The 12,656-nt window shown below is 40.7% G+C and overlaps 1 protein-coding gene across 2 annotated transcripts in view; it reads right to left on the bottom strand.

Annotated features, from left to right (window-relative positions):
• Positions 1–12,656, bottom strand: part of TEX15 (testis expressed 15, meiosis and synapsis associated) — a 241,333-nt gene that overhangs the window by 49,893 nt on the left and 178,784 nt on the right. For both annotated transcript variants that reach the window (XM_077476237.1, XM_077476236.1), the window contains exon 7: positions 6,732–12,121. In XM_077476237.1, the coding sequence (XP_077332363.1) occupies positions 6,732–12,121 (5,390 nt within the window). The remainder of the gene's footprint in view (positions 1–6,731; positions 12,122–12,656) is intronic.

Below are 12,656 nucleotides of genomic sequence, written 5' to 3'. Positions count from 1 at the left end.
TCTCACAAAGAATGAGCAAACTTTTCATCTATACAGTGCCTTGCGAAAGTATTCGGCCCCCTTGAACTTTTCAACCTTTTGCAACATTTCAGGCTTCAAACAAAGATATAAAATTTTTATTTTTTGTGAAGAATCACCAACAAGTGGGACACAATTGTGAAGTGGAACGAAATCTATTGGATTTTTGAAACTTTTTTAACTAATAAAAAAATGAAAAGTGGGGCGTGCAAAATTATTTGGCCCCCTTGCGTTAATACTTTGTAGAGCCACCTTTTGCTGCGATTACAGCTGCAAGTCGCTTGGGGTATGTCTCTATCAGTTTTGCACATCGAAAGACTGAAATTCTTGCCCATTCTTCCTTGCAAAACAGCTCGAGCTCAGTGAGGTTGGATGGAGAGCGTTTGTGAACAGCAGTTTTCAGCTCTTTCCACAGATTCTCAATTGGATTCAGGTCTGGACTTTGACTTGGCCATTCTAACACCTGGATACGTTTATTTGTGAACCATTCCTTTGTAGATTTTGCTGTATGTTTGGGATCATTGTCTTGTTGGAAGATAAATCTCCGTCCCAGTTTCAGGTCTTTTGCAGACTCCAACAGGTTTTCATCCAGAATGGTCCTGTATTTGGCTGCATCCATCTTCCCCTCAATTTTAACCATCTTCCCTGTCCCTGCTGAAGAAAAGCAGGCCCAAACCATGATGCTGCCACCACCATGTTTGACAGTGGGGATGGTGTGTTGAGGGTGATGAGCTGTGTTGCTTTTACGCCAAACATATCGTTTTGCATTGTGGGCAAAAAGTTCGATTTTGGTTTCATCTGACCAGAGCACCTTCTTCCACATGTTTGGTGTGTCTCCCAGGTGGCTTGTGGCAAACTTTAGACGAGACTTTTTATGGATATCTTTGAGAAATGGCTTTCTTCTTGCCACTCTTCCATAAAGGCCAGATTTGTGCAGTGTACGACTGATTGTTGTCCTATGGACAGACTCTCCCACCTCAGCTGTAGTTCTCTGCAGTTCATCCAGAGTGATCATGGGCCTCTTGGCTGCATCTCTGATCAGTCTTCTCCTTGTCTGAGCTGAAAATTTAGAGGGACGGCCAGGTCTTGGTAGATTTGCAGTGGTCTGATACTCCTTCCATTTCAAAAAGTTTAAATTATCCAATAGATTTCGTTCCACTTCACAATTGTGTCCCACTTGTTGGTGATTCTTCACAAAAAAATTAAAATTTTATATCTTTATGTTTGAAGCCTGAAATGTGGCAAAAGGTTGAAAAGTTCAAGGGGGCTGAATACTTTCGCAAGGCACTGTACATATTTTACATATTTTTGGTAAAAAAAAAAAATCGCAATAAGCGATTATTGATTGGTTTGCGCAAAATTTATAGCGTTTACAAAATAGGGGATAGTTTTATGGCATTTTTATTAATAATTTTTTTTTTCTTACTAGTAATTGCGGCGATCAGCGATTTTTATTGTGACTGCGACATTATGGCGGACACATCGGACATTTTTGGGACCATTATCATTTATACAGCAATCAGTGCTTACAAATGCACTGATTCCTGTGTATATGACACTGGTAGTGAAGGGATTAACCAGGTGGTGGCAGTGTAGGGGTTAAGTGTGTCCTAGGGGCATGTTACTAACTGTGGGGGGCTTGGCTGTGTGTTAGTGAACACTGATCTCTGCTCCAATCACAGGGAGCAGAGATCAGTGTCACTTGTTGCTAGGCAGAACGGGGAGATGCTGTTTACTTCTGCATCGAGTCCGCGGGACCCATGACCGGACTCACAGGGGTCCCGACCGGCACGTGCGCGTTCCGCCGGTGGTACGCAGGCGATGGCACGGCAGCAATTTCAAATGGACATACCTGTACGCCAGTTTGCCTGCCTCTGCCATTCTGCCGACGTACATCGTCGTGCGCCGGTCGGGAAGTGGTTAAGCAAGCTACGTGGTGCAGTGCCAACACTAATATTTGATGGTTGAGATATCGAGGCAGAAAAATCACTTCCTTTGCATGTTTTTAACTGTCAAATTGATGGAATACTCATGTTATATTACCTTAACACAAGTGAGTGTACTTTAAAAAGTAAATTTTTGATACGATTAAGCTACAATAATATATTTTTTTCAATTTTGGCGCGTAGCTCCCCTTAAAGTCCATACCAGACCTGAAGGGCCTGGTATGGAATTTGGGGGGACGCCCACGCAATTGTTTTTTTTTTTTTACATTTTGGTTCGGGGTTCCCCTTAATATTCATACCAGACCCAAAGGGCCTGATAATGGACTGTGGGGGAACCCATGCCGTTTTTTTTTTCAATGACTTTTATGTGTATTGCCGGGATCGACAATTCATTATAGCCGCAAGCACTTTTAAATTACTTTTTGTCCTTTAGAAATGTAATTTTGCTCCCGGACTGTTCTAAACAAGGGAAACATGCGCCACTTTACAGGCATACTATAGACACCATCAGGTATGAAATTTAAAGGAGTATTTCACTTTTATTGTTTCACTTTAAGCATTATTAAAATCACTGCTCCTGAAAAATAGGATTTTTTGTACTCGCCATAAAATCCTTTTCTCTGTAATTCACCGACTGACACAGCTTCTCTCTTAGCCATTGGGTTGTTATACGACCTTTAGGAGAAGACTAGGCATAACATGTTATGAAAAACACAGAACGTTTAGTTCCGCCCAAGGGGCGGTCACTTAGGTAACAACCCCCCATCCTGCCATGCAACCTTCAGTACGTCAACAAGCAGTATAATGGAAAAAAAATGGGAGGGGCGGGTGCTGTGTCAGTCGGTGAATTACAGAGAAAAGGATTTTACGGCGAGTAAGAAAAATCCTATTTTCTCTTATATTCACAGACTGACACAACTCCTCTCTTAGCCATTGGGATGTCCCCAAGCAGTGCCAAAACGAGGGGTCGGAAAACAGCATAGAAATTTCATCCACCATGGTAAGTGGGAACTAGTATAACTTTACCCACAAAAACGACAGTGTGTGGAAAAAAACACCACAAAAACCGAGTGTTCCTTTAACAGAGAGGCACTACCCTCAAAACCGCACCAAAACTGCGGTAACAAATGCAACAGTACATTGACGTAAAGCTACTGCGTTTTTACCCAAAAAACAGGAAAAAAGAAAAAAAATTGCATATGCAATTGCAATTATACAGTCTATGCAATGTCTTCTTTGATGTGTAACGCCGAGACCACCTTCGGAAGAAAAGAAGGTTGCGGACGCAACACCACCTTATAATTGTGGATAACCAGATAGGGTGACTTGCAGGACAAGGCTGCCAGTTCCAAAACCCTCCTGGCTGATGTAATGGCCACTAAAAAGACCACTTTCTGGGAAAGAGTCAACAGAGGGATCTCTCTGATATTTTCAAATGTCGGTTTTTGAAGCGCCGATAACACCAGCTTCAGATCTCACGGGGGTAACGGTGGATGCACCGGAGGAACTACATGCCGCAACCCATGAACAAAAGTGCTCACTAGAGAGTGAGACACCAGGGGGCGCTGAATAAAGACAGCCAAAGCTGAAATTTGTCCCTTAATGGTGCTCAAAGTCAGTTTCTGGTCTACTCCTTGCTGAAGAAACCGCAGGACCCTGGATATAGAAAACCAGCGATGGTAAAGCAGGATGGAGAATCGGACCTTGACACAGAAGGTCCCATCGCAACGGCAGTCACCAGGGAGTGCCTGTCACCAGGCGTACTAGGTCTGCGTACCAGGGACGCTGTGGCCAATCTGGGGCAATCAGTATTACTGGGATCCCCTCGGGCCTCCACTCTGCGGAGCAGATGTGGTAACAGCTTCAGTGGAGGAAAATGCATAGATCAGCTGGTACTGATCCCATGGAGCGACCATCGCGTCTGACGCGTCTGCCCACGAATCTCTTGTCCTGGACACAAATCTACTACATCCATCATTCCTGGACACCAGTACAAAGCTCTAAGTGACCCACCAGACTGAAAAGCTGGGGGTTGTCTCAATCCAGTGAGTGGAGACACATGAGGGGGTGTTGCACAGTCGAATATTTCTGAAGCCTTTTGCACTGCTTACCTTCAGATTGGAGCACTTTTTGTTACTTTTCATTTGGACATTATTTGGTTTAATATACATTGGGATATTTATTCATTGTGTTTGCGAGCGCTATATAAAAAATTTTCGTAGCCAGAATATGATCAGAAGGAATCACAGGAACAGGAACCGATTCCATCTTGGAAGTGGAGGAAAAGTGACACGACAAAGCTTGAGCCTTTACATTCTTTGTACCGGGTAAGAATGAGACTATGTAATTGAAACTTAACAAGAAAAGAGCCCCAATGGCAAGTGGAGTGACACGAAGCTGCAGTGGAATCAAATGCTTAGATAGGAAGGCAGCATCAATGAACAGGCCTGCAGTCCCAGAGTCGATTAGAGACTGTATCTCGACAAACGACTCAGACCAAGAAAGGGTAAACGGAACCATGGGCTTATCCTCCTGGATAGCTGGGGACAAAACAACACCACCTGAGGTCTGTCCCCTACAGGACCTCAAGGTTCGGACATTCCCTGGACGGGTAGGACAAGAATTCAAAAAGTGGCCTGCCTGGCTACAATAAAGGCACAATCTCTCCCTCCTGCTAAGGGTTCTCTCATCCGCAGAGAAGTGTCAAGTCCAACTGCATGGGTTCCACTTCACTGACCAACTCTGGACAAAGGAGGCATGGGAGGTGAGGGAGGCAAGGGTAGGACTGCAAAGCTGGGAGACAAATGTACAAGAGGCTTCCGCAAGAGCTTCTTAAAGAGGAAGTAAACCCTGGTGGGTTTTATTTCCTCTTTATTTCCCTGAAAAGGTAAAGAATAATGGGCTACTATGCATCGCATAGTAGCCCATTATGTCACTTACCTGAAACCGAAGCCTGCGATGTCACCGCTGTCCCCACTAGCAGCGTGCGTCCATCTTCACCCCTCTTGCTTCCGGGGCCATAAACTCCGGCTCTGTGACTGGCCGGTGTCACGTAACGTCATTCACGTACATGCGCGCGGGAGCAGCCATTCACGGGATGATCTCTATTAAAAAACCGCATGATCTGACCTTTCTAAAGTGTGCATGCACCGTAGACATCGGCGCATGGATTTTTTGTAAATAAGTTATTTCAAGCATCTACAGGTAAGCCTTAAGAGAGTCTTTCTCTGAGTCTGGAGTCAATGAGGATGGCAAACGTAATCAACTTCTCCAGCTCAGTAGGTATATCTCGGGCTGCTATCTCATCTTTGATGGTATCCGAAAGACCATGAGAAAAGGCAGCCACGTGGGCCTCAGTGTTCCAAGCAACCTCTGCTGCCAGAGTATGGAATTCAATGGAGTAATCAGCAACAGTTCTCGTACTCTGATGGACACGAGGCTCTTGGCAGCAGAAGTGGAGCGTGCAGGAACATCAAATACCCTTTTGAAGGAAGCCACAAATTCTGGGTAACTCAGGGCAACGGGTTTTTGCGTCTCCTATAGAGGGTTTGCCTAGGTCAAGACTCTCTCAGAAAGCAAAGAAATCATGAAACCTACTTTGCTACTGTCCGTGGGAAATGCCTGGAGCATCATCTCAAAGTATATCTCAACCTGGTTGAGAAACCCTCTGAATTGAACTGGATCGCCCCCAGATCGCTGAGGAAGCAGAGCAGAATGAGACATACCTGTTAAAGAGGTAATACTTGAGGCGGGTGCCTGCACAGAGACTGGAGCAGCAGCAGGGACAGCCTGCAAGACAGGGGGAGATTCTAGGTGAGCCATGCGACTCAGGAGCATCTGTAAAACTATTGGAAACTGATCCATGCGGTGATCCTATTTATTACCAACAAGTGGATTTACGGCATCTCCTAAATTCATGGCCTTCGCCTACTGTTAGGTACAATGAATCAGACTGAGACAGAAGTGCAGTAAAAAAATCACACTGGTTAATAATAATAATAATAATGGTAAAAGATAAACAGAGCAAACAAGGGCAAAACAGCCAGAGTTCGGTAACTGGAACGGATGGTCAGACAAGCCAGGATATTAGGTAGCCAGGGATCAGTGTACTTCCGAACAGGCCAGGAAATAAGGAAACCGGTGAATCAGCGTAGTGGAACAGCAAGCAGGATCAGGAACCAGAAGGGACATCAGCCAAGCAAGTCTTAACAGGAACACAGGAGCGTGTCTCTTCATATCTTGACCAAGGTGAAGGCAGAGAGGATCTGGACTGAACAGCTTAAGTAACCAGCAGGATTGACGAGCAGAATATCATCACCAAGTGAGCTGACAAGCGTCACTAATGGAGATTTTTAGGTACTATAGTTTGGTGCCGTTCCACAGGTGGACACAATTTTTAAGTGTGACATGTTTGGTACCTTTTTACTCTGCATAACATCATCTTTTATTTTTTTACCAAACAAATATTAAATTGAGCTTGTGTGCATTATAATCCATTAAAGTGTATTTTTCCAAAATGTTTGCATTTGAAAAACTACTGAGCAAATATTGTGTGACATAAAAATATGCAACAACCACCATTTTATTCCCCAGTGCCTGTGCTTAAAGTATATATATAGTGTTTGGGGGTTTAGGTAGTTGCTAGTATAAATATAATTCAGATCTGATACAGCATGGGTGACAGTAACAGACACTTCAATGTTTTTATTCAAGTTGTCTTATGTTTAAATCAATCTAAACACACTCAGAAACCCATAAAACACTAACCTTTTTCTTAGGAGAGACAGCCTCTGGAGATGTACCTTTTCTTTTCCTGGGAGAATGATCATTAAACATCTTGGCTTTGCCTTCATTTGGTGTCTTCTTAACCATGCAATCATTTTTCACTCTGTTTTGCAGAATCTGACATGTAAATATGTCAAATGGTGAATTGTTGTTCTTTTCATTCAAAGCTTTTGCTAGTTCGATTGTTTTCATTATCATCATTGTATGGGCCATTTTTCCTAAATCTTTCTTAGGAGAAGACATTAGAATTCCAAGAAAATCTGAAAACTGTCTGTAATTATGGTCCAGCTCCACGGATAAGCTTCCATAGTGTAATGAGACAACCCATGGGGAAAAGTTGATGTATTCATGTATTGCTGAGTCGAGTTTAAAAACCATTTTTTTTATCTCTGAAAGCTCTGAAAGTTCTCTTGTCATCATTTGAAAAGCATACGCATAATTCACTGAATCTGTGCAGCTGCTGATGACTTCTAGCTCTGTTTTTATGTCTACTATTCTGCTTTCGATTGTGTCAACAGCATTGGGCATCATGTTCCCAGTTACAAAGGAGGCCAGTCTTTGTTGAATTTGAACTAGATCCAATAACAGAGAGGTGTCATACCACAGTAATCCTCTTTTTGTTTCTTTTTTTTTCTGTGAAGCCATCACACAGTTAAGAAAATGCAAGGTTTCATATGTCATTGCTAGTTCAATATATGGTTCAACTGCTTCAGGCTTTATCAGAGTGGTAAGTGGGTCTTTTCTTTGAGTCATTTCCTTAACATTGCTATCTTTGATGAGAGCATTTTCTATATCACATTCCTGTAAAATCTGAAAGTTTTTTATCTGGGAGTGTAAGTGTTTTTGGCATTCACTAATCATTCGTTCTAACAAACAAGGTTTTGCATGAAGAGCTTGGTCTATGAACTTGCTAACAATAAACTTATTGTGAGAAGAGAGACTTTTGTGTGAATCTGGGTTCTTATTCCACAACTCATCTATGTCATCAGCCACCCAAGCTTCTTCACCAGGGACACAAAATACTTCGTACAACTTTGATAAAGCATTGCTGTTAATCTGACCAATGATCTCTTTTGTAAGAACTATAATTTTGTTCCCGTCAAGGGCTTTCCTTTCCTTAAAAACCATCATTTTTGATGCATCAAACAGTAAGTGCTGAATACCAAAGAGAGACAAATTCATACTTTTAGACACCGAGGTCTTCAAAAAGTCAATTTTAGCTGAGATCATTTCTAGAAGACATAGTGCATGTTCCTTCTTTTCAGGTTCTACTTTAGGAAGTTGAATAAACCTACTTATTATCTCTAAAGTACTTTTTTGTAAGGCCACCAAATCTTCTACTGTGTCTCCCAGATGTGCTCCACAGCTGAAAGGTATGGAAAGGGAAAATGCGGAATAGTCACAATCATGCTTTAAAACATCTTCACATTCTTTCAATTCTCTGTTATATTTCAAGTAGACATAGTAGGAGCTGTTCTTGTCATCTATTTCCTGCAAAAAATCTGACAATCTGCTACAAAGGCTCTCCAAAGTAGTAACTGCACTGTCATTCAGTTTTTCTTGAAATGCTGTATAGAAGTGTGACTGCTGCTGATAGCCAGCCTCGCCTGCAAGTAATTCCCTATACAGCGAACCATCATACCATAGGAGACTGCGGAACGTAGGCCTTCCCTCAATAAAACGAATGCGATTCTCAATAAACTCAGTTGTTTCTATCATCATCTGTAATTCAAGAAAAGCTTCTATGGCCTGTGGCTGTAAAGTACTTCTAAAACAGGTTTTTAGATGGTTGGAAAACAACAATTTCCTGTCTACTATTACATCTCTCCAGGTACATTTCTGCTTTCTCTCAAATGCTTTAATAAAAACAGGGAGCATTTTTTTGCACAAGGATCGGCAGTCCTGTAGACTTTTTAGGCTGTCTGTCTCACTTGCATTTTGCAAAATCTTCGACAATTTCCCCAATAACAATCTTGACACCTCATTTTTTTTTGCTGTGGTAAGTGTACTGTGCTTAACTTTTTTTCCTTTATGCAGATTTTTTTCACAAGCTGAATCTGTTTTTTTCTTGGATGTTTTAATTTTAGTATGGCATGAATGGTACTTCTTTGCATGAAGTAACATTTTCTTGGTGCAGATGAGTTCTTTCCTGTCTTTTTTAACTTTTAGACATTTTTTTGTAAAAGTCTCTTTCTTTTCACTTGTTGATTTTGGTGGAGAAATAGCTGGCACTGCATTCTCTATGTCTGATATGCTAGCAATAGGAGAATCTGCAGCAATTCCTACTCTATTTCGGTGTTGAGGCGATAGAGGCAATTTTTTTGGTGAAGCTGAATTGCCAGAAGTTGCAGCCAAGGAATCGTTTGCATATTTTCCATTGACTGCTTGAGTCGTCAGGTTTAGACATTTTCTGTCTTCAGGAGAAGACCTTTGCTGACATTTATCAGAGACAGAAACCTTAAAAGAATGTGGAGTTTGTAACAACTGCTTACCTCCACACTCTACCATCATACTTTTATCTTGTTTTCTTTTGGTGTCCATTTTTTTGCCATTTTGACTTTTTATTTTAAAAGTATTATGATTTGTAATATGATGATTTTCTTGACCGGAGTTTCTTGTGGCTTGCAAGGACTCTGTAAATTTACATCTCCTTCCAGACTTAGCTTCAAGCTGCAGGGATTTTTGCACTCTTTTGTGTGCTTTTCTTAGGTGAAGCATAGCTCGGTCTAGTCTTTTGGAAATGCGCTTGCTCTTACACAGAGGAATCTCACCTGACAACAATCCTAAAACCACCTTTATATTTTTTTCAGACTGAGAGAATTTGTTCATTCTTCTAACAGATGTTTTAATAACTACTGAATGCCTCCTTGTGCTGCTGAGTTTCTTTTTTAAAATTTTTGAATGAGACAAACTTTTCCCAGTTTTGATACAAGTCAAATTGTTATCATTAATGCCCTCAGATTTACCCTGATTTTGAGTTATTAGCTTTCTATCTAAATGGACGATTTCATTCATCTTGACACTATGAGATAGGAGTTCAGGTCTATTATCAAGTAGCGCTTTGCAATCCCGGGACATTGAAGATGTTTTGTTAGTTACAGTCTCTAAGACATCACTTGTTGCCTGGGGATTTGAAGGAACATCTTTTTCTGCACTGTTGTTTATCTTTTCTTTTACAGCCATAGTTGAATATACTTCAAGTACATTGTTGACATCCTGTTCTACACACATATAGTGAGAGTTTCTAATGGTAATTTCCATGTCAGGAAAGATCCTCAAGCCACTAGGCTCTCTCAATTTCCTTGAAGGTTTCCACAGCTCTGTCGTGTCTTCTACTTTATCATTCTGTGTTCCAAAAATACCTTTCCAATCTATGCGGCTCTCTAACTCTATCAAACACTGCAAATCACGCTGCATATCTCCAAATGTATTGTTTTCTGTTAATGAATTATGCACGCTTGCTTTCTCTGTCTGCGACATTCCAAATGAATCATTACAATAGACATTTTTGGAAATTAAATTCATATCAGAATTCTTCTTAACCTCTTTATCTTCTTTGGTAGTACAAAGTCCTGTACATGGTAAACTACTTTTACTATTTAGATCATTTTCAGTTATGTCCTTGTACACATCGTGAATTGGAGCTGAGAAGGATCTGGATTTTTCAGATGCATTTTTTCCATTAAGATCATTCGTCAACTTGCTCACAACATTGTGTTTGTCACCGTCTTTCATTTTTTTAAGAGAAGCGGTAGGCACTATCTTGATGGACTTTTCTTTCTTGTGTAAAGACTGTTCTTGCACTTTCTTTTCAGGAGATTTCTTCATTGGATGTTTCTCTGCAACTTTGGGGAATTTTGTATTAAGACAGGATGAAGAAATAGACAGATGCTTTTGGGGACTTGTATGATCTGCAGTCTTTTTAGCTTTCATATCCGGATTTGATATACAGGTTTCAGACTGAACACTTTTCTCAAGTTGTTTTTTTCTTAATGGTAAAAACGTCTTTGCGGGTTGAACTATACTTCTATCGATGTGATGTGCTTTAGTTGTGACAAGCTTATTTCTGTTACCATTAGAACATACTTTGTGTCCATCACAGACTGAGTATTGATTATTTTGCAAAGTTCCTGTTTGTTTAGTAACTTCAGCACTCTCATCCTCAGTGAGTTTTCCTGAAGACAAACATTCATTACTGTTACTGGCATTTAGAACAACTTTTAGAAGTGCGTCTTTCTGGTTTTGTTTTGAAGACATGTCATCACTGTCTTCAGACTGTCCTCTATTTATTCCAGAAGATAATACTTGGCATTTGCTTTGAAGTAGATGGTTCTTGTCATTTATTGTAGCTGGGATTTTGGACTTATTAATACTTCTAAGTGGGGCAGGTGTTTTTTCCAGGGGTGAATTCAGTTTTGCGGGGTCTTCATCTTTTGTAACACCGAACTGATTGTCACTCAGTGTTTGGGACCCACCATATACACACAGTTTTCCAGAAAGTTGTAAGTTCTCCTTCGTGGATAAACACTGCAAAGACTGACCATCTGCATCTTCCACATTTTCAGTAAGAGTCAGAAATGGTGACTGTTTCCTCTCTGTCTTCATTAACAATTCTGTTACCTTACTACGACTGTCATCAGAAAGGCGTACTTCCTCAAAACTTATGTACAGTGAGGTTTTACTTACAATATTTTCCCAGCTCTCTCTTTCTTTTATAAGATCTTCATCTTGGTTGGACACTTCATTATCAAAAACACATTTGGATTGTCTTTGCTGCTCTGTAAGATGCTGATCACCAGCTTTTATGTCTTCTTTTTCATCCATGTTCCTAATTTCCTGCTCATTCATGTAGTTTTCATCTGAAAAACGTGCTTCTTCAAAACTTACGTATAGCGATGTTTTACTTCCGCTGTTTTCTAATGTGCCCAGATTCTCTTTGCTAGGCTCTTTTTCTTTTAAGCTGGGTACCTCACTTTCCAAAACAAGTCCTTTTTGAGTTTGCTGTCCTAAAAGATACTGTCCGGTGAATTTAACAACTTCTTGTTCACACCTTTTTAAAAGTCTAGGATCTTTAATACATTTTGATGAAATCACTGAAGATGCAATTAGGCTCTCTAGAGACATAGGGAAATGATTATAGGGTGTGCTAAAGTTTGGAACAGCAATCTGGTTCTCAAACACAGGTGTAGGAGGAACATGATGCATGTTTAAAACAGGTCGATTTTGGACTTCATTTTGCAAGCTACTGTTTTGAGGAATTTCTCTTAGAGAAGGTTTGGTTGCTGGTGTACGAACACTGCGAAAGATAACTGTAGCATCTTTGCCTTTCCCTATTCTTTGGGCCACTGTGCAATTTGCCAAGGCATCATTTCCTAGGGAACAAAAATATAATCAGTTATAAATCAATGTTTTGAGCACATACTGTACAGCATAAAATAAAGCGGTTAAGTAAATTCAATGGCAATCCAACTATGTAACGCATAAAAAAAATATATTTTCTTTGAACCTATTAAGGGACACAGGAAGTCCTTAATTTACAGGGGAATTAGACACTGACATACAAAAAAAACTGTAGACCGGTTCAGGATAACCCCTCCCAATACCAGCATGCCTCATTTTTGTAGCAATACAGTACCAAGAGCATGATCAGAAACACAGGGGGTGGGACCCGTGTACCTCAATGAATTTCAAGAAAAAGATTTTAAGATATGTACAAAACATTCTGTCTTGTCCCTTGAGGAGCACAGGTAGTTTTTCACCTTGCGGACATCGAACAGCAGTCCAAATGACCAGTAGGCAATACAGTGAACAAACCCTAACAGGCACAAGAAAACAACAGAAAACAAAAGAGAACTAGGGACTGTCTGCAGCTCATACAAAAAGTTACCTGAAGTTGGTATCAGAAGA

This window comes from Lithobates pipiens, unplaced genomic scaffold, assembly GCF_037356315.1.
Source record: "Lithobates pipiens isolate NorthernLeopardFrog02 unplaced genomic scaffold, aLitPip1_a1.2 Scaffold_13, whole genome shotgun sequence".
Taxonomy (NCBI): Eukaryota; Metazoa; Chordata; class Amphibia; order Anura; family Ranidae; genus Lithobates; species Lithobates pipiens.
This window is presented reverse-complemented; position numbering and strand designations above follow the sequence as displayed.